General features: G+C 44.3%; 1 protein-coding gene across 1 annotated transcript in view; it reads left to right on the plus strand.

Annotated features, from left to right (window-relative positions):
* LOC119453927 (protein 5NUC) overlaps nucleotides 1–19,792 on the plus strand; it is a 110,455-nt gene that overhangs the window by 46,765 nt on the left and 43,898 nt on the right. The window contains exon 6 of the mRNA XM_037715963.2: nucleotides 15,112–15,270. Coding sequence (XP_037571891.1) covers nucleotides 15,112–15,270 — 159 coding nt within the window. The remainder of the gene's footprint in view (nucleotides 1–15,111; nucleotides 15,271–19,792) is intronic.

The following is a 19,792-nucleotide window of genomic DNA, read 5'->3' on the forward strand; positions in this document are numbered from 1 at the left end:
AGAGTGTCCAAAAATATTGGTAACGCTTCTAAATGAGCCACTAACGTTAGAAATTCGCGACACATTGCATTTAAAATGCTGCTTATTCCTTCAAAGTGTAAAATTTCTGAAACGCAGAGTTGTCTTTGGACATTGGGAAACCTGGGTAAAGATTTGCCGTGGTTCAACGCGGTTAAACCAAGTTAAACCACACTGCTCCGCGCGGTCAACAACTACAGCATCTGCAATAGGTGACCCGTAAAATGAGAAATCGCAGGGAATTGTGGGGCGCGCCGTCTGCTAGCAGCTACCGGTTCGACGGACGACGCGGCGGCATCGGCGGTAGAGCACTGCACGGGCTCGGGCTTACCCGAAAGCCCGAGCCCGGCCCGGCCCGTGGGCCGGGCCGAGCCGGGTAGAACAATTTTTTCACGAGCTCGGGCCGGGCTCGGGCTTTCTGGTTGTGTGCATGTAACGTGCAGCGAGTTATTCTCGGGCCTCTCAACTCTGAAAAACATTATTTTTCGGTCTCGGGCCGGGTTCGCGCCGGTTTCGAGTCGGGCTCGGGCCGGGCTCGGGCCTAAGCTAAAGGAGTGGCGGGCCGGGCCGGGCGGGTAACGTAGATTATTTCCGGGCCCGGGCCGGGCCCGGGTCTCGCCATAAAAGTTTTGATCGGGCTCGGGCGGGCCGCCCAACGTAAAAACGGGCCCGGGCCGGGCCCGGGCTGAAAAAATCGGCCCGTGCAGTGCTCTAATCGGCGGCATGCCCAGCGCACGTGTTTTTCAACGCGGTTTCCGCTGTCAGTCGAGCGAAGCTTTCCGTCCGCTTTGTCGACCAGCAATGGCGTACCATTCGTGCAGCTGATTTCTAGGTTTCAGTTCACTCTGGGAGCGACGATGACAAGCCAATAAAGGCAAGGATACGCTTTTATTTATAAACGAACTCTGGTTTTCGTTTCGGCAGCTTTTCTTGTTTCTGCCAGGTTTAGCTGTACGACATTTGCCGCTGCTTGGACGCACCGTCACTGAGTGCTCTGCCTATGGGCCACTCATTTTATCAAGTGTATAGAAGCATTACTTAGAAAATCGGGTGCTGAGGCGATGGCTATAGTAGCCTGGTAAATACTGCCCTAGCATCGTCGCTGCAACCGGTATCGTCAGTGACGGCGCAGCAAGCGTAATTAGAAAATGAAGTGCTGAAAATGTTTGATAACTGCCGGCATTTCTTGGTAAAAACTCGAGGGTCAATTGAAGTGGTACGTGGTTAGAAGTTCTCGTTTTTTTTTGTCAACAAGATGGGGAAGTGGCCGTATCGCCGACATATTACGGCTGCGCATTATCTCTATCTGTATTCAAGGAACTAAGGTGGGCTAGTTGGTTATGAGTATTATGTATGTATCTTGCTGTGTCCCGTATAAATTTGCGCTGTAAAATCATGTTTCATACTACCTCTATATGTGCATGCGTGTACTAAAATAGTTATTATTGCTTGAGTCAATGTTAGAGAATTTGGGATCGAATCCCGGCCACGGCGGCCGCATTTCGATGGCGGCGAAATGCGAAAACACCCGTGTACTTAGATTTAGGGGCACGTTAAAGAACCTCAGGTGGCCAAATTTTCCCTACTACGGCATGCCTCATAAATCAGATCATGGTTTTGCCACGTAAAACCTCATAATTATTTTTTTTAATGTTAGAGAAATAAATATCTTGGGGAGTCGTTCCGTGTTGGCCCTATACACAGCTCATCGCCGCCTGATAAGTGCCACTGTACGTTCATTTTCTTGTTGTTCACTGATGGTTCAGTTTTGGAAGTGGCAGCCATGCCTCTGATGCTTGTGCACAGCTGACTCAGCAACGGACGTTGCAAGGCCATAGTTAGATGAGTTTACCTTTAGCAGTTGAATTTGAGCAGCCAACGCCTGAACTGCCGATCATTGTTTTGCTAGGCGCCTGCAACCGGGTAATCTTGGTGCGTGACAAAGCCGGACTGCAAGCGCATCAATAGGCTTCAGCGGCGAAGCGGTGGCGGCGGCTGCGCTTCCTCGAACCGGAAAAAACGAGCAGACGGCGCATCCCAGAATACCTCGCTCTTTTACGGGTCACCTATTGCACCACAATACAACACACAGACGCTGCTCGGTGCGGCAACAGCAGCGAGCGAATTGACCGTCATGCTGCGTCTCGCTTCAACGCGAACTAAGCGTCGAAAGCACAGCGCATACGAAGCTACGAGCACTCGGCGCACTTTGTCCACATCGCAGATTGCTTTCAAGATATGGGCGCCCACGCGGCGTACGCAGAATCCGCCGGTAGTGGTAGTCCCAGTTTGACCTTTGCTGAGCTTGAAGGTCAGATTTGCGGAACCAGGCGTTTTCTGGGTTTGTACCTGGAGTAGTAGAGCTATCGCTCCAATAACAGTAGTGTGATATTTTCAAATGGTTGCTTGCGATGTTTCAAAACTGTGTTTGATAAACAGGCATTTACACTCGTACATAAACTTGGCGTGTTGTTCCCCTTAAGTTGCAGGAAAAGGCGCATTTAACCTACTCATTTGAAACATCCCCTATACATTACCCATACCATGCCCCAAGCTTTCCCCAAATATAAACAAGATACCTTGTTTAGCTCACCGAGGACACCGGAGAAACAATTTAGGAATCTCATATGATGCACAAGAAGCACATGGAAAATAAGGATTTAGTAATTATCTGCAGTAATTCCATTTAAAGCAGGAACGTGAATGTTTAGCAACGCATCTCACTCAAAATTCAACATATTCTGACAAAATTTCAAGTTCTTATAACGTGCAGTTGTTTTATGAGTCTGGAAAAAATTTACATTTGCGGCAGTATGGTACCCTGGAATGCTTGAATAAGTAACTTTCTACAAACTCTGTAATGAACATACACAGAATAAACATTTATCGCTCTTCACTCAGAACATTGCTTCATACTACGTAGAAATATAAGCGAAGTTCCTCGCATAGTTCGCCGAGGATACCGGAAAATACACCTAAATGCCGTGTTTAAGGCATAAAAAGTGCGAGATTGTTTAAGAAAACGAGCACTCGCCAACCGAAAAACAAAAAGAAAAACGGGAATATTTTTGGCGTTTTTGCACTCAATACGGGTGCCTTGTTCCCAATGAACGAGGTACATGACGGTCTTTATTATATACACTCCGAATGACGTAATGCGGTTGCGTATAGCTCAGGCGCAGTCGCCGTGTCCAGTCGATCGTGTGTGCCGTAGATTATATGCAAAATGATTCAAGGAACAAGCGGGATGATAATTTCTTCTCCTTTTCGATGACGAAAGTCGATTTCCAATCAATACCGCGTCCTCCTTTTTCGTGATGCTCTGGCAGTGCGTTTGACACAGTGTGCCACTTGGTTACATCATTGCGGCACTGTTGTAGCCTTCCTTTTAAGTTCCCAGTTTCGCCTCTATATTTTGCATTCCGCTTTTATGCTCCACTGCTGTCGCACGAAAACTTGAGCTGAAGACTTCCTCGACAATGGCTATCCCGACCAGCCTATAACGACGGAAAAAAGGCGTGCTGCTAACCCTCCTGCCGAGCAAGGACAACAAGGCACTACCTTAGGCACGAGGGGTGAGCGAGTAATTTCAAGGATTTTCAAAGGGTACGAAGTGCGAATGTGCCACATCTCTACAAGCCAATAACGCAGCAATTCGTCAGAGTCAAAGACCATCTCAAAAAAGAAAATACCCTGGCATCGTTCTACAAGAATTCGTGCCAAGACTGCCAGGCGTGCTATAAGGCGGAACTGGGTACTTAAAAACAAGCCTACAACAGCCCCGAAATGATGTAACCAAAGGGTACACGGTGTCAAGCGCACTGGCGGAGCATCACGAAAAAACACAGTATTGATTGGGAATCGGCTTCCGTCACCGTCACCGAATTAAATTTTGCTTCAGCTGTGTTTTGTTGCCAAGTGTTGGCTTTCAAAAGTAGGGGGGGGGAGCAAATTGGGCAGAGGGGGCACTTGCCCCCCCCCCCCGACATTTGACAGTGGGGGGGGGGGCATGTGCCCCCTCTGCCCCCCCCCCCCCGGTAGATACGCCTATGGGTGTATGCCATTTTCTTTGAGTTATAATATAGGCAGGACTGCCGCGCTGCATCTGTTCTTGACAAAGGTATTGAGCATCTTGCACATTCTTCATGTGCCTTACCGGCAGCTTTGTCGGCACATTCATAGCCAGTGATGCTACAGTTCCCTGGTAGCCACTGAAATACAATGTCGTGGCCTCTGTCCACCGCTTGATGCTAGCGTAATGGTATCTCTGCTACCAATTGTTCATGTGGGCTGAGGCGCAGAGCTGATAAAAGTGAATGTAGGGCTGCCTTTTAGCCACAGAGTATAGCCCATTGGTTTGGTGATTGTTTGTACACATAAACCAGTGCGCTACGGAGGGTGGCATGTTCAGACCCTGTCGATGTTGTGACGCAGCTGATCTTGAACGTCTTGCAGAATGATGCCGATGGAATAATTACAGCACCAGTAGAGCTGGTCAGAGTTAGAGCCATCTGTATAAATGTGAATTCGATCAGAGTAGTACTCATGCAGCAGATGTAGAGTGGCTTGATTTAGGGCACAAGTAGGCAAGTCAGACTTCATTGTAACTCCTGGAATGGAGAGCCGCACTTGTGGCTGCCGGAGACACCACTAAGGACAAGGTGGTCTTGCTGCAGGCGTGAAGTGTGATGGAAGAGACGATCGATAGGAGGTGACAATGCCCGAAAAAGTTGCTACGGAGGGCGGCATGTTCAGACCCTGTCGATGTTGTGACGCAGCTGATCTTGAACGTCTTGCAGAATGATGCCGATGGAATAATTACAGCACCAGTAGAGCTGGTCAGAGTTAGAGCCATCTGTATAAATGTGAATTCGATCAGAGTAGTAATCATGCAGCAGATGTAGAGTGGCTTGATTTAGGGCACAAGTAGGCAAGTCAGACTTCATTGTAACTCCTGGAATGGAGAGCCGCACTTGTGGCTGCCGGAGACACCACAAAGGACAAGGTGGTCTTGCTGCAGGCGTGAAGTGTGATGGAAGAGACGATCGATAGGAGGTGACAATGCCCGAAAAAGTTGCTACGGAGGGCGGCATGTTCAGACCCTGTCGATGTTGTGACGCAGCTGATCTTGAACGTCTTGCAGAATGATGCCGATGGAATAATTACAGCACCAGTAGAGCTGGTCAGAGTTAGAGCCATCTGTATAAATGTGAATTAGATCAGAGTAGTAATCATGCAGCAGATGTAGAGTGGCTTGATTTAGGGCACAAGTAGGCAAGTCAGACTACATTGTAACTCCTGGAATGGAGAGCCGCACTTGTGGCTGCCGGAGACACCACAAAGGACAAGGTGGTCTTGCTGCAGGCGTGAAGTGTGATGGAAGAGACGATGGATAGGAGGTGACAATGCCCGAAAAAGTTGCATCTGGTCTACTTTCTGAGAGAGAAGCAAGGCGTTTAGACTGTAGTTGGGAAAGATGTCGAAGATGATTTCAAAGGGTGTGTGTGGCAACATACGTTCTGATGGGATATTCCCTGGTGATGGCAATTGTTGCTGCTGTTGAAGCGCATCGCGGTAGGCCAAGACAAGTTCTAAGTGCTTGAGCTTACATGCTCTCAAGCACTCTGATGTTTGTGCTCCGGGCGCTTGAGAACACCGGAGTGCTGTAACGCAAGAAACCCGTGAAGAGCGTTTTGTATAGTTGCAGCATAGAACGCGCCGACGGTCCCTATGCTTTTCCGGTGATGGCTTTGAAAAGGTGACTGATCGAGAGGAGTATCTTCCTCATGTAGGATACATGGGGGCTCTAGGAGAGGTCGCGGTCGACAATGATCCCTAAAAATCGAGGGGTTCTTTTGTACGAAATAGGCTGGCCATTAGTAGCCACTGAGTATTGATCCATCGATTTTCTCGTGAAGCCAACTAATGCGCATTTTTATGTTGGAACGCTGAGGCTTTGTAACTGAAGATAAGTAGACGTCATCGTCTACTTATGCCTGGCCGTCCAGAGTGCCCGCGATTGGGACGTCAAGCTCGGCTAGGCGGTCCCTGCGTGGTACTAGCCGGGTGACACGGGGTCTCCTCTGCGTCTTCTCTGGACCTAAATAAAGTTATTTCACTCACTCACTCACGTCATCGTTGCAGCCTTTTGTAAACTTGCGCGAACTTGCGGGCGAATTACTCCGGAAACCCAGATACAGATGTCATCTGCGTAAATTGACAGAATGACAGACTGTGGCAGGGATTCTGCCAGCCTAACCAGAGCCAGTTTGAACAAAACTGGGCTTAAAACATCTCCTTGTGGAACCCCACGGCTGATGAAGTGGTAGGTAGTTTGACCATCCCCGGTGAATACAAAGAAGTTCCTTTGGGTCAGGTAGCTCCGAATCCACCGAAAAGTGCGGCCTCCGATTTCAGCAGCGACGAGCGCGTCAAGAATTGCTTCATGGGAGACTATCATAGGCGCCCCTCAAGTCTAAACATAACGCTACAGAGAAGCGTTTGGGTGATTTCTGTTGTTGAATCAAATACACAAGATCAATGACGTTGTCGACCAAAGAATGACGACGTCGAAAACCTGTGATCGCGTCTGGATAACATTGCAATGTTAAGAAACCACTCGAGGCGCGTGAGCATCATTTCTATCAACTTGCCAACACGGGATGCACTACAAGACAAAGATTAAGAGGTCCAATTCAAACAGGCTGTTATCCTTTAGATGTCATTCTCTTTTGGGAAAGGTTATGTTGGTCAAACATGGCGGTGCTATAATGAACGTCTGAACACGAACAGCAATGATGTCCAAAGAAAGAACGACGGTCATCTTGCCATTCTCTGCAGGGGTTGCTGCAAGCCGAATTCAATCGCATGTTCAATAGTAGGCCGGAGCTGAGACAAATGCACTAGGGTAATTATCGAAGTCATGGCGATGATGAAAGGTGGCGATTGTGTAAGCGTGCCTTCCCTCTTTGCTATCCAACAATGAAATTGCTTAACTGAAAAAAAGTGCGCTTACCATACCATGTCTTCTATAATAGCGCATGTTCTGTTTCGAAATAAATAAGTTGTAAGTAGCGCATCGCGTGTCCTGTATTTCCCCTTTTGTGCCCGTGTCTTCTAGCCCAACAATGCTTTCGCAATGTATCTCTCTCAATTCGCCACCTTGAGCCTCAAAGCATTGATCTAAATTTATTGAATTTATGTAGCTTTTTTGTCGCACCCAGTGTATCGTGATTATATGGAGGAAAAAGATTTGTAAACGTTACTTTGTTTACAACTTTTCTTGCAGCAGTAGTTCTCGAAGCTTGAAACTGGCTTTACTACGGCCCTCCATCCGGATGTACCACTTCTCCGTAGATGTCCTGCCGTCACCAGGCCACGTCCTCCTCAACCTTAGCTACCCCCTCACTATGAGACGAAGAAAACATTTCCCCACCCCCAGTTGACAAAAATATGCGCCTCAAGCTGTGATTACTTGGAAGCTGCACGGACGAGCCCATCAGCACTCGTACACCATGCCCTCGGGATAATTGGTAATTTTAGCGGGGCTTCGTGCGCAGGCGCAGTCTGAAAATGGTGGGAACACTAAATCTATCCTGGATGTCACAGCGAGGTGATACTAATCATCTCAAAAAATCGGACATTGACTAGACGGGGACGCTCACACTAGTAATTGAGTCAGAACACGAGTAAATTCTGAAGTCTGCTGAGTATGGTGACAATGCCCACCACATTTACAGGTACTGCAAAGATGAAATCATTGCTGGATGGAATAGAGGCAATGCCGGTAGGGCAGTTATTGTTTGAGAGAGTGGATGACACTGCCCAATTCCAATCGTATTTATAGTTTTACAGTCACGGTACTGTCAAGGTAGGTAGGAGGAAGCTTCAGCTAGTTTATATGACAGTGGGAAAAAATGTGCGGACCAGTGAACAAATGACAGGACGAGCACTGACTTCAGACTAAACTTTAATGCACACAAGAATAAAATGGAAAACAAGAGCTAACATCATTCATGCACGTGCACACACGCAGACGATATGAACCAAGGGGTGTACGACACCATATCTTTTCAGCAGATGCAAAGCAGAACAGAGTCAATCACTGTTGGCCGACGCACGTTCCCCCATTTATTTGATTGAAGAAAGCTTTCTCCATATCTGTTGATAGTACATCAGCATGCCTATGGACGTCTGAGATGTCTGATAAAAACTGGTCCACACCCACATTCACGGCAGCATAACGCAGGCATTTCCCTTCAGCGAACCGAATGCTCACGTGCCGGCCCATTTGCCTCATTGCCTTCCATAGGCGAAAAGTATGTCACAGACCCATCCACATAAACAGGGAACAAATTGCATTTCCTGTTTAGTAGTGCACTGTTTAATAGTGAACTGCAATTGCTGCGTACTGCTTATGCTTTTTTGCAAGGCTGGACATACAGCATTGCGCTCATTATGGATTGAAAAAACGCACATCCCCATTGCGTCGGGCGACTGCATTTTTTAAGCTACCCGTCACCCCAATAACATAAAGAATCACTGCGAATGGCCCTTTTTTCGACCATATTGTCCTTTGGTACCTGCTCGCTAACCGCCTTGACCGCCTTCCGACCCTTCTCGGCAGCGGAAGCAATTACTGAATCAGGGTTGCCTGCGTACGTACGTTCGGTTGACAGCGCAAGGGCACCAGAGGGGACAGAAGTAAGGACACCCTCTGGTGTCCTTGCCCTGTTAACCGAACTTTAAAGCATGTTTAACCAACAAGCCTAATCTTACACCCTTCTGTCTACGTAGTTTTTCAACCTGGACCTGACAGCTATTCGGGGTTAAGTGTACAAAGTTTTTTTTTTCTTTTTTCACAGCTGAGTGAACGCATGAAAAAGAACGCCATTTTTACGAATTTCAAGTGAACAGATTTGAATTTAAGAGGGTTCGGGCATACTGGTCCAAATACATCTACCAGATGTGAGTGTCACCGAACAATCAGTTGAAGATGAAAATATTTAACCATGCTGCCTTTGGAGGTATCGAAACGCAAGTTCAGTCTCAGAGCGTGCTCCCTGAATAGCTTGACAACATTCACAACGTTGCGGTTCAAATTGCCGCAATTATCTAAAGCTACGTAGTCATCTCTATGTTCAGCGCTCGTCCTCTCTTTTATTCACTTGTGTCCACGTTTTTTCGCGTGTGCAGCTACGTCATTTTGTCATGGGGGCTGGCGTGCATAGACAAGCCGCCAAGCCACGGTCTTAGAAGGTAAAATTGGTGGCTCTTACAACTATAAATCTGACTGGAGCTCGTCTACGCATATAACGGTAATGTAACGCTTTCGCCTACGTAATGTGCCGTCATCGTACGTTCTAGATTGTCATTCACGCACGCACTGCCCATGAGTGATAGCGCGCCATCACACCATCACTTATTCTGGTTGTTAAAAATGATAAAGTTTCCACAGTGTTTGGTTTTGACTAGGCGTCCTAAATATATGCTCAGGCTTTTGCTTTGCCATTTCGGGTCACACTGCACTGTATTTAGCTGTTTGCACATATTCATACAGTATGGATCTTGTTTTGAAAAACACTTTTTAGACTGCGCCTTGTGTTGATTATTATTGTCCAGTCTTTGTGAGCTATTGTCAAGTACTTTGAAGTACCAACAAGCGCAACTTTCAATCCTTCGTCAACCTTATATTTACCGCTGACAATAAGTTAGGGAAAGTATGCATTGACGGGCAGAGAAATAAACACCGGTTGAAGTGTAAAAAAGTTCAGAACAGTTGACATTTGGTGTGTAAAGTATACCAACTAGTTCACAGTAGTCGTGAGGACGCAGTTTAAAAAAATGCCACAGTTTCGCCCTAAGGGCGAAGCAATGAATGCGATAGCAACACAGCAATGTCATACGAAGTAAGGTGAGCGGCTTTGGTAGCATTATGAATTGTAGTAAACATGAGCTGATTAAGTAAGCAGGTGTGCTGCGGCGTAAGTAGACCCACATGAAGAGAGACTCGATGACCACGAGAAGGCACGTGTGAAACGGTGGTGTTGATGAGAAGCGCTTCCCGTGGGCTGCAGCGCGTGCGAAGGGACACACCTGTAGCGCTGCACTGCCGATCCGGGCAGCATTACATGTGTAGCGTGCGTTGGAAAATGTGGCCCGACTATTACTAACTGAATGAACAAGCGTGGTGTGAGCGCGCACAAACAAACATGAATAGATCACACTGAATGACTGCAGACAACGACTGTCAAAACGCTGGCAGCAAGCCCATACGCTGCAGCGGGCGAAGGTACGTGCGGTCTATCGCGTCAACAGAAACTGAGCGGCGAATGCACAGTGCATAAAGGTCAGAGCCGTGTGGAGACAAGAGAGGGTGCTGGCGAGCGACGAGCGCGGTTGTTGGCAGAGTAGAAGTGCGCCCCTCCCCCCCCCCCCCCCCGCTCCCTCCGGCGCTGGCTTCCCGCTTCCTTGCTTGCGCGTGGGAGATTGAGTGCGTTTGCTCTCCGTGATAGCGCGCGTCCCCGCACGCTTCCGCTCGGGCATACGGCGCGCGGCGAAGATTTTATCTATACGGAACCTCACGGCGACGGCGAGGGCAGAAATCCGGTTGAAGTGTCCATATAATTGCTATCGCAATAAAAGTACACAAGAGATAAAAAAGGTTTGCAGCAGAAATCACTGACATTGCTAGATAAAAGGCAACCCACCTAAACAACCCGCCAGCAGTGTGTTCTTTCCTTCTGCTCATGTAGTACCCCTTACAAAAATTTTTGTTGAGAATTCATTGAAATATCATTGGTCAATGTTGAGTATCGTATTGAGCATTCATTGGGAGTTTGTTGGGATATCATTGAGCAAGGTGTTGAGCGCTCTTGAATATTGGCCACTGAAATTTTATTGAAACACAATTGGGCAAGTCAATGTTGAATAGTTGTTGAGTTAGTGTTGAAAGCACATTGTGCTTAGACATATCATTGTGTAATTTCTGTTAAATTTCTGTTGGGTTTCCATTGATGCAGTCTTGAAATGCTGTTGTGATTGTTCTGTTGACCATTTGTTGAGTGATTATTGACACAGCATTGAAAAGTACATTGTGCGCCTGTTGAGATGGCATTGATATTTCGAAAATTGCCACTGAAATATCATTGATATTTTGTTGGGCTTGTGGCATTTTAGTACACTTAATTTTGAAATTGCTTTGCTATTTGCACTTGCATGCCCCGGTGCCCCTTCACATAACTTTCCCTAATCCGAACGGAAGCAAAGGAGCGACTGACATATTTCATGTACCCTAATATGTAATATAGCATGCACATGACACATTATTTATTACAGTATATAAGGCACAACTGTATGAAACCTGAAGACATACGCTAGTGCCTACAGTGCTATTAAGTGTAAGGGAGCAGAACTATAGCACTTATGCTGAAAAAAATGTAGCAAGAGCGTACACATGCCTAGTTAAACTCGCAACAATTTTTTCTGGAAGATATACATCATCACCTGCACTTACAGCATAAAAAAAGCTTCCTGTGCCTGTACAGCACAGCACAAAGCAGGGTCATGAGAACTGAAAAGTAGAACTTAGTGGGTTTAAAACTACGATGATGATGGATGAAATTGATAAATTTTACAAAGTTATCACTCTTATTGGCTACCTAAGGGACTCGTTGAACTTGACCTACAAAGATGTACAGCAATGTTAAAAACAAACGGAAGATGGAAACCTATAGCGTTCTTGCAGGAATAAACAATGCAAATAGCCTTATGTGTCACAATTTTACGAGCACTTTGGCAATTTGGTGTATGTACAGACTTGACAAACAGCAGCTCAAACAGAGATGCGAACGCTGAATTAAGAATACACACGAATGCTCACGCAACTTGAAGTTTATTACAGCAGAATTATATTTCACAATTACAGCAGAAAAAAAATATTTTGTAAAAACAACAGTCAAGTGACTCAAAGGCAGACCTTAAGCATACCCTTGTAACTAACTTTGAACACATGAACTCTTGGCTTGCATGCATAAATACAAAAATGAAGACCACTGGATACCTTACAGTAAAATGCTTCACACACCAAGTAAACACAGAAGGGTTTATGGCTGCCTGTAAGTAGGCAAAATAACAAGTAAACTGGAAACAAACGACTTCATGTATATATATATATATATACAAAACAACTGAATCGTGTTTTTTAGAGGTAAACTTCTAAAACATTTGTGCTGTAAAAGCAGCTTACCTCCCTGGCATAAGTCAAGAACTGCACAGTATTTCAAGACAATAGAGGCTTGGGCTAGTCGGTGCATACTCGAGAGGGAAACAGTGCAAAAAAACACAAGACAAGAAGGAACAAGAAGCGCTGGTGTGTGTCTCCCTTCTTGTCGAGTTTTTTCGCGCTGTTTCCCTCTCGAGTGTGAACAGTATTTAATTTCTTGTGTTACTTTTGGGTGCGGAAGAGTTTCCTGGTGGCATTTTCTAATTTAGTGAGCTCATCAGTGAATTTTTTTCTGGACTTGAACAAAGCTAATGAAATCATTTCTTTGGGCCTTTTTCACCCTACACAGCAACTGACTGGTACCTCGGTCAATAAAAAGCTAATGCAAGGCTAATACTTTCAATGATATAATGAAGTGACATAAAATACACAGACAACTGGAGTGACACACAGCTAACACAATTCCAAACAGTGAAATAAATGGTCACTTGCATCATCAAAGAGCCTAGAACGACTCAATATATAGCATGAGAAAAGGTTTCAATAACTGTACAGCCAGATTGGAGAGCTAGTAAAAAACGCAAATAAATGCACATACAAAACACCATTTACCACACTTGCGCACATAAATATATATAATTCCACCAGCATTTCGCTGCATAAAATATATAAAAGTTGCGACAAAGCAGTAACTGAAAGACGGAAGGAGCTGCACTACCCATGTTGAAAAAAAATATCGAAAGTGACATACATGCATATTTATTCTGACAGAAAACGTCTTTCCAAGCTATATATTACAAAAACTGTACAACAACGTTAAGAACAAACGAGATGAGAAGCTATACCATTCTTGCAGAAATGAATAGTGCAAATAACTTAATGTATCTCAATTTTACGGATACTTTGGTAATTTGGTGTGTGTACATACTTTACAAACAGCTCAAACAAAGATGAGAACGGTGAAATAAGGTAGGAACACACAATAATGCTGACTCAACTAGAAGTTTGTTCGTGACGACAAAGATATTAAGCACACTGACCAACTTGACAAAGAAATAGCCATGCATGCGTGGCAGACAGCCCGGTGCAACAAAAAAAGGAACGAAAGACGTGTTTTGTAGTATAAATATGCAGGTAAAAAAAAAAAACAGTGAAAGATGTCTTATAAGTGATACCACCAAACAAGGAGAGCTCTTTTAAAAATCCCAACTCTTTCCCATTAAGAGCAGCAGATAGTTTATGCATTTGTCTTCTTTGCAATCAATAAATAAGACTTCCATAATTTCTCTTGTGTTCTGGTCTTTGTGATGAAACAATTGTTCGTTCTACCCCTTACAGCAGAAAACACAATTTTGTTTAATCACAAAGGCCACGCATACATGGTTTCTTATCTTTGTCAAGTTCCAATGTGTTTACAACCTGTCTTCAAGAATAAACTTCTAGTTGAGTTGGCGCTTGTATGTGTTCCTACTTATTTGATTATCCTCGTCTGTGCTGCTGTTTCAAGTACGCATGTACCACTTGGTTAGGCTGATAAACATTCTCACAAAAAAAGGAACTACCTCCACTCACAAGGTAGCCAATTCTTTACAACTAAAAGGCAGAACACATCGAAAGTAAGCCTTCACAGCGTCCATGAAAGTAAGTCTTCACAGCGTCACAGCGTACACCACAGGGCAGAATAAAAAAAATAGTTAAAAATCCCACTTGACGCACAGTGGCAACAGAGATGCGAGCTTCCTGGTGAATCAGCCGCAGATCAATGGACGTCTCTCGCGAGAAACGACGCCAAGCTGTTCTTGACGAACGACACGTTAGCACCTTGGCATTTGGTGCATGTGTAACCTGTAGAGAAGGAAATGTAGACAGAATTAGATAATGCAAATTAAAAATCTGTCACACAATATACATAACCACGGCGAGCGCCGGCAAACACCATTTTCAACTGTACAAAGTTCGCAGCGGGTGCTCCTATGTAGGGCACATAGGCCTTCGCATCAATCAAAGGATTACTGAGCATAAAAATTTGTGAGTCGTCAAATACCGTTTATTTTTTTGTTACACAGTCATGATTGCAAGTGCACTAAATAATTTGCTGACAGTGTACATTTGCTCAGAAACAAGAACGGAGAAGCACGCCTTATGTTTGAAGTAAAACATGTGACAAATAACGGTAGCACGGCCGTAAAGCTGATTTCATTCTGATTATTATGCCTGAATAGTTACCTTTGGCAAGTGTCTGAACTTGTCTGTGCTAGACGCATTAGTCTTAAAGTAATTCATATTTAATTGTAGGAAGGAAAGTCTGGAAATTACACATTCTATTACGAGAAACACGCGAAATTAATTTTGACCACCTGGATTTCCATAGCTTCAACACAATGAACGGCATCCGATAATTTTTGAATTTCTCCTCTATCGGAATGTGGCAGCTACGGCCAGCCTGCTCACGTGCCCAGCTGCGCAACACCACAGCCACTGAGCTACCACGGCGGGTATTGACGGGTTGGCTTCTTCTTAGGCTAGTGAGGTAAACTTTGTGTCTTCCTCAGTTTTCCGCCCGTGTTCAACGTTTCGATTGATAGTCGACATTGGTGTTGACCTTTTCATTCCTACCTGCGCCCATGTTTGCACGCCTGCCTTCCCGTGCCATGAACTGCCTGGGTTATTTATCACTTTTAACCTGTACAGTAACATTGATAGGATATGATAGGATGCTTTTTTTCGTCTGTATCTTTGTTTTTTATATATTTTTTGTACCTTTTTTTACTTGTAATTACTGTTGCCCCCCTTACTCAATGCCCTTCAATGGGCTTGTAAGGTATTTTGAATAAATAAATGAATAAATAAATATGTACTTTTCCCTCTAGCGAACGTCACACTAGGAGACCTGCTGGGGGCCATGCCGTACGACAGTGACTTGGTCGTGATGGATATGAGCGGAAAAGATCTGTATAATATGTTCGAATACGGAGTTAGTGATTTTACGTGGTATCCTGACTTGAATGGAAAATTTCTGCAAGTATCAGGTATGTATGCCAGCGCGAAGACTTAGTCTAGTTCCGCCATTTCATTTTTCCGTTTTATTTTCTATCAAACTATTAGTAGCGCGTTAAGACAAAGTCTCGGTTCATGGATGCGCCGTCGTGGTACGCGGAAAACGTTTATACATTGCCATTTGATGTTTTTGAAATGTTATTACCTCTGTTGTATTTGCTTTGTTTACCTTTGTGCTCACCCTGCTTGGACCTGTACAAGGTTTGCAATATTGAATAAATAAATAAATAAATAAATAAATAAATAAATAAATAAATAAATAAATAAATAAATAAATAAATAAATAAAATGTGCGGCGATGTACTCGAACATCACAGATTTAAACTAACAATAATACACATCCTTGTACTACTATCATCATTTACAACTAAAACATGCCATTCAGGCCATGAACATAATAGGCAATGAACGCACTTTTTTTTTCACTTGCGACAGCCTTCTGTTTTATTATTTCATTCTAGGCTGGCGTTAAAAATCTCAAGTATAATGTGCTTACCTCATTAAAACTGTATTGATTCCTTCGTATTGGTCGTAAGTCGTAATTTGCCTAGTTTACCTCGCAGTCGTTGTTTTCGCCGCAAACTTCGATGAGCCCCTTTGGAGGCCAAAGGCTATACTCGAAGTGATCTAGTCTTCGGGGCTCACCCTGCCGTCAGTGTTTGCCGCTTCTCCTACGAGGAGGTGCCGGTCCTTGGCCACGAAGTTCGTTGTGACCGTGTGCACCCGGACCCCCAGCGAACGACAGCCATCGGAAGCTTTCTGACGTCCGCTTAAAAGTAGTCCATCCGCAGTTTCATTAGGAATTATGCGCATTACCGGTGTTTTGTCCACGATTGCTCTAGAATCCCTGAGCTCCACACGCCCTGACTCGACGTGGCAGTTCACTTTGGAGAAACCTCTAAAAGTTGCGTTCAGAGAACTTCGACAACGCTTGCAGTCACCGCCTATACTCGGTCGCTTTGACGACGACGGCAAAGTCTAATACCCAGTGATGCAGGTACTCTTGGATTTGGCGCGGTGTTGGAACAAAGCAGAATGGCCTCGAGTAAGTGATCGCCTACGCTAGCAGATCCTGGTCCAAATTGAATCTAATTATTCGGCGACCGAGTGCCGTTGTTCGGCCAGGAACAAACTTTTGGCCATATGTTTACGGTGAACCATTTATTTATTTATTTATTATTTACTTATTTATTATTTATTAATGCCCTCAGGGCTTACAAGAAGCATTATAGAGGAGATGGGCTTTAGTATACCAGCACATATAAAATAAATACAAGGAGAAGTGAAGAACGTCATTTTATCTCAAAGAAAATACACCAACTGCAGGCTAATGAGCACAAAAGTAACACAGCAAAAAGAAAGACTTTGAAATCAAGTAACAAGAATATAAAAACGAAAACACGGAGTAAAGGCAATGAAATAAACGATAGCAATAGGTGACAACGCGGTAATGACGGAGTTTTGAAGTAGGTTTATAATTAGTTTGTTACCCGCCGTGGTTGCTCAGTGGCTATGGTGTTGGGCTCCTGAGCACGAGGTCGCGGGATTGAATCCCGGCAACGAAGCCCGCATATCGATGGGGGCGAAATGCGAAAACACCCGTGTACTTAGATTTAGGTGCACGTTAAAGAACCCCAGGTGGTCCAAATTTCCGGAGTCCCGCACTACGGCGTGCCTCATAATCAGATCGTGGTTTTGGCACGTAAAACCCCATAATTAAAATTAGTAATTCGTTTGTTAGTGCTCTGCGAAAGCGGTCTGTATCTGTGATAGCGACTAGTGACGCAGGCAGGCGGTTCCACTCGAGACATGTTCTCGGCAAGGATTAGTATGAGTAGGTGACTGTGCGCTACGAAGGTATGTACATGGACGTTGAAGCGATGATCGACACGTGCGCAGATATAAGATGCTGGTGTAATGTACTGGGACTTGAGCTCGTGGTTATGATAGTGGATCTTGTGAAAGAGGGAGAGACGAGATAATTTTCTTCGGGAAGAGAGAAGAGCAAGTTTCATCTTAGTCACGCTAGCAGTATGCGATGATAATTGTTAAGAATGAATTGGACCGATCGATTTTGCACACTTTCAAGGATTTTCATTGGAGTAGTATGCCCAGGGTCCCATATCGAGCATGCGTATTCGAGATTAGGCCTGAGATAAGTGACGTAGGGTTGTTGTTTTAGTTTCGGTAGAGCTAAAGAAAAGTTACGTCTGAGATAGCCAAGCATGCGGTTAGCTGTCGACGTAATGTATTCGATGTGTCTTTTCCATGAAAGATTGCTAGGAATATGCACACCGAGATAATTGTAAAAAAAAAAACAACTGGCGAGATCGCGGGATCGAATCCCGGCCGCGGCGACCGCATTTCGATGGACGCGAAATGCAAAAACGCCCGTGTGCTTGCGTTGTAGTGCACGTTAGAGAACCCCAGGTGGTCAAAATTAATCCGGAGCCCTCCACTACGGCGTGCCTCATAATCAGAACTGGTTTTGGCATGTAAAACCCCAGAATCAATAAAAAAAAACAACTGGGTCAATTATAAACAATCGCGTTCGATTATAAAGTACGTAGGTGGCGCAAGCTGACTGCTTACGGAAAATTCTCATTTTTTTGCATTTGGAAGTGTTTAGTTGCATTAGCCAAAGCGTGCACCATGCAGTAGTGTTATTGAGATCATGGTGGAGCGTTAAAGTATTGTTACTGCTTCCAATCTTGCAGTATATAACACAGTCGTCAGAAAATAGACAAATCTAACTTGCGATTTTGTTAGAAAGATCATTGATATATATTTTAAAAAGTAAGGGTGCTAAAACAGAGCCTTGAGGTACCCCTGAACCGACTGGAACTTCAGGAGGATCATTATCTTTAATGCTCACACATTCTAAACGGTGAGAAAGAAACTCTCGAATCCAGTTGAACACCAAGGAATCAATGTTGAGCTCGTCGGGTTTTAGTACGAGTAAGTGGTGGTTAACTCTGTCGAAGGCCTTTTGCGAAATCTAAAAATATACTGTCTACTATAAAGCCAACGTCTAGAAAAGTATGGAAATCGTTACGAAATGTTAATACCTGCGTTTCGTATGAGAAGGACTTAGGGAACCCATGTTGACTGTTATGAAAAAACCTGTTTGGTTCCAAAAAGTTGACAAGATGGGAGAAAATGATGTGTCCAAATATTTTACATGGTACTGATTTCGAGGAAATAGGTCTGTAGTTGCATGGGTTATGGGTGTCTGCAGACTTATGAAGTGGAAGCACCTGGTGCTTTTTCCACTCTCTGGGTAAGGAGCTATTGTTCAGTGATTTTGTAAAAATCAGGTTTAATATAATGAAACTATATTCGGTAGTACCCTGCAAGAATTCGGACGTAACGCTATCAGTACCGCATAGAGAGTATCCTTTTAGATTTTAATAATGGAGCGGATACCAGATGAGTCCGAGTAAAATCGGTACCATTGGAAAGAAGCTAGGTGCAATGAATGGTGGACAGCTTCCACAGTGAGGGGGGCAAAATGAGTGGGTGAAAGCGATGTTAACTATAGAAGCGCAATGACGGCTTGGGAAATTATCTCACCTAATTCATTGGTAAGAGCTATAGCTTGACTATCGGGGCTTTTCATGACATTCCAAAACTGTTTCGAATTCGTTCTGAGTAACGATGGAAGCGGAGTGTTATATAAACTAAATTTATTTTATTTTAAAGCATTGGAGTAGACTTTTTCTGCGACGGTATAAGCGGACCACTTGTCAGTAGTTGATTGTTTTGCAGCATGGAAAAGTCTGCCTTTTTGTTAGATAGTCCGTTAAGGTGTCTAGTGTACCACGGCGCGTTAGATGATCGATAGATCTTTCTTAAGGGAATGTATTTGTTTATTAGATGCATTGCTTTACCTTCAAATGATACCCACAATAATTCTACCGATGCGTCAGTGTAAGATAAATAAAAGCTGTCAAGGAAGGAAGAAAGATTAGTGTTGATAGCGTCAAAGTTAGCTTTATATAATCTCTGATAGGTTTAAAGCGCTTGCTCCTTTTAGCGGTTGGTACAGAGATAGAAAAATGTAGCACGTCGCGATCACTGAGCCTGGGCAAGGGAGTTATTGTTGATACAATTTCAGGTGATGTCCGTTAGTATAAAATCTAGTAAGGATGATGTCGTAGAACTTACACGTGTGGGAAGACGGACTAGTTACGAAAAGTTGAAATCGAAGCATGTGGTTAGGAAGCTACTAGTTTCGGCGGAAGCAGGTTCGGCAAGCGGACATAATTGAGACCATTGGATTGATGGAAATTTAAAATCACCTAGAAGAAAAACTGGTATACCGGGAAATCAGGGCTGAAATTTGTCTTAGGCAATCATGAATTGCCTCGCAAAAAGAGCTGTTGGAGTTAGGCGGGCGGTGACAAATTCCAAAAACCATCTTTCTAAAAGAAATGGTTATAAAACATCACACTATTTCAAAATTACATGGAATGTTGAAAAGAGCACACTTAA

The sequence above is a fragment of the Dermacentor silvarum genome, chromosome 5 (assembly GCF_013339745.2).
Source record: "Dermacentor silvarum isolate Dsil-2018 chromosome 5, BIME_Dsil_1.4, whole genome shotgun sequence".
NCBI lineage: Eukaryota > Metazoa > Arthropoda > Arachnida > Ixodida > Ixodidae > Dermacentor > Dermacentor silvarum.